Source organism: Silene latifolia, chromosome 10 (assembly GCF_048544455.1).
Source record: "Silene latifolia isolate original U9 population chromosome 10, ASM4854445v1, whole genome shotgun sequence".
Lineage (NCBI taxonomy): Eukaryota > Viridiplantae > Streptophyta > Magnoliopsida > Caryophyllales > Caryophyllaceae > Silene > Silene latifolia.
The window spans coordinates 138,198,913-138,202,139 of NC_133535.1; the positions used below are offsets into that span (position 1 = coordinate 138,198,913).

General features: G+C 33.3%; 1 protein-coding gene across 1 annotated transcript; it reads left to right on the top strand.

Annotated features, from left to right (window-relative positions):
- Positions 1-1,146: 1,146 nt before the first annotated feature.
- LOC141608336 (uncharacterized) lies at positions 1,147-2,806 on the top strand. The gene is made up of 3 exons (XM_074427698.1): positions 1,147-1,290; positions 1,583-2,228; positions 2,346-2,806. Exons 1-3 carry the CDS (start codon positions 1,147-1,149, stop codon positions 2,804-2,806), a joined length of 1,251 nt encoding a protein of 416 aa, XP_074283799.1.
- The last annotated feature ends 421 nt before the right edge of the window (positions 2,807-3,227 follow it).

The following is a 3,227-nucleotide window of genomic DNA, read 5'->3' on the forward strand; positions in this document are numbered from 1 at the left end:
AACACAATTTTTGACATTTTCATGGCAACAAGTGGGGTAATTTAAGCCGTCTTAAACTTCAGACGGATAGCACCGTCTTAAATGAGAATACAGGGAAGAGTTTTGGTGAATTTCTGACATTTACAATGTAGACATGTAGTAATGGGTTCATTTCTACTAAACAGTGAAAAGTTTTGGTGAATTTCTTTGTTTCTAATATTTGAACTTTCAGTAATCAGTAGACTAATTGCACATTATTTGACATATGACTCTAGATTCTAAATCTAAAAGAACAAGAGATGGAGTAATTACAAGTTTTTTCTCGAAAAAGGTTTCCAAATCAAACGAAGAATCAACTCTATCGAGTGGCCAGAGTTCTTCGCCACTTAATGCTAATACTCAAGAAGGTGAAACTCATGAGAGAGGTAATTCAAACCCTACATCACAACCTTCTATTGTACTAAGATTAAGTGAAACCGAAATTGCATCGCTTCCACATGATCCGGGATTGAGGAAAAGAATATCAGATTATCATCCTAACGATAAGGAAATAGTCCAAAGGGAATATATTCGTAGAGGTCCTTGTCAACCTAAAGATTATGATTTTCCTCAAAAACTTATGGGCAAGGCACAACGAAAGTTTAAGGCTGAGTGGTTTAATAATTTTGAGTCTTGGCTCGAATATAGTCAAACGAAAGATGCTGCCTTTTGTTTTGTTTGTTATCTTTTCAAAAAAGATAATGCAGTAGGAGGTGATGCCTTTGTTAGTGATGGATTTAAAACTTGGAGTAGAACTGATGCCTTTAATAACCATATTGGTAATAACAAGAGCGCTCACAATAATGCTATGAGAGATCTTGATAATTTCAAGAAGCAAAAATATTCCATAGTATCAAGGTTTGAAAATCATTCTACCGCAACTAAAAGTGCATACCTTACTCGTTTAGAAGCTTCTATTAAAACTACAAGGTTTCTTTTACTACAAGGATTGTCATTTCGTGGTCATAATGAAAAAGGGACTTCATTGAATAGGGGAAACTTTATTGAGCTTTTGAATTTCTTGCACAACATGATCAAAATATAGCAAAAGTTGTCTTAGAAAATGCTCCTCAAAATTGCATATTGGCATCTTCTAAAATTCAAAAACAAATTCTTAATGCTTGTGCAATGGAGACAACTATGAAGATCGTGAAAGAACTTGATGGTGATTTTTTTGGTATTCTCGCTGATGAGTCGGCTGATATAGCTGATAAAGAACAAATGGCTCTTTGTTTAAGATTCGTTGATAAAAAAAGGACAGGTGAAAGAGAGGTTTTTTGGTATTGTGCACGTAGGTGACATTACGTCCTTAACATTGAAAGAAGCTATTTATGAGTTACTTAAGAAATATTCTCTAACTTTTTCGAAAGTTCGGGGTCAAGGTTATGATGGTGCTAGTAATATGAAAGGTTCAACTAATGGGCTCAAAACTTTAATTTTGAATGAATCTCCAAGTGCGTACTATGTTCATTGTTTTGCTCATCAACTCCAATTAATACTTGTTGCTGTTGCTAAAAAGAATTATGATTGTAGTTGGTTGTTTGAAACACTTGCAAATTTGTAGAATTTGGTTGGAAGTTCACCCAAGCGAAAAGAAATTCTTAAAGAAAGACAAGCTGAACAGGTGTTGAAAGAAATTGAGGTAGGAGAAATTGAATCAGGAAGTGGTTTAAATCAAGAGTTGGGATTGAGCAGACCAGGTGATACTCGATGGCATTCTCATTTTAAAACAATCTTGCGTGTGCTTACTATGTACTCTTCCATCCTTGATGCAATTGATACAATTGGAGAGATTTCAAGTGGGGCTGACACTGTAAAGGCAGAGTCCATTTCTTATGCTTTGAGGACGTTTGATTTTGTATTTGTTGCTCAATTAATGGTGACTATTTTTGGGGTAACAAATGAATTAAACATTGCATTGCAAAAAAAAGAGCAAGATATTGTGAATGCTGTAAAGCTTGTGGATGTGACAAAAGGCTCTTTGCAAAGGATAAGAGATAATGGATGGGATGCTCACTTGGAAAAGGTTAGTACATTTTGCTTTAAGAATGGCATTGATATTCCCAATATGGATGATTTGTATGTTATTCTAGGAAGACATAGACGTGATCGACGAGAAGTAACTAATCTTCAACATTTTCGAGGTGAGGTTTTCTTAAGCGTCATTGATCAAATTTTGTCGGAGTTTAACGATCGATTTAACAAGAAAAGTAAAGAACTGCTGGTATGTATGTCTTGCTTTAATCCTCAAAATTGATTTGCTTCTTTTGATACGAAGAAGCTCTTTCAACTTGCCGAGTTCTACCCTTGTGAATTTTCTCGTGCAGATTTGTTGTATTTTGAATATCAACTTGATACCTTCAAGTATGATGTTCAAAATGACGATAAATTTTGGAATCTCAAAACTCTTAATGAACTCTCCATGAAACTTGTTGAAACAATGAAGCATCTGACTTATTCAAAGGTTTACATGCTTTTAAAGCTTGTGTTGGTTCTTCCGGTGGCAACCGCGACTGTGGAAAGGGCATTTTCAGCTATGTCATTTATCAAAAATAGATTGCGTAATAGCATGGGCGATGAATACCTAAATGATTGTTTGGTTACTTTTCTAGAACGTGATGTATTTTTTACTAGGGCTATAACCCTAGTAGATTTTCAGAATATAATTTTTTGTAATCCTTGTTTTAACATGGTAAATGTGTATGGTGGAGTGGTTGAAAATAGAGTGCATAAGTCTTTCATGTTGTTAGATGTTTTGGGTTCAATTCCAATTGGCATTAATTTTTAATTCCTTTTTTAATTAATGGCCTACCATTAATACCACCTCTTTTAATTTTTTTTAATTAATTGCTACTATTAATTCCAACCTTTTTTTTCATTACTTACCTTTTGGATTTTTTTAAACTTTATGTACAATTTTAAAAGATTTATACTTATTTTTCTTTTCATTTGGGGAATAAATCTATACTCTATTACTCGAATACCCAAATAATTATTGAATGTATATTTCACTCTATAATTATTTTTCTTCACACCCTTAGTATTGAGTATAATAATTTTTTTTAAAATGGGACATTCTTTCAATCAGATTTATTTATAAAAAGTTTCGCCAAACTTTTTTGTCTTTTTAGTGTTGAGAATGATGAATTATATAGTAGTAAATTTGAATTTAGTGCTGATGGAATAGTGAGAGGGGTTTGGCGTTTACC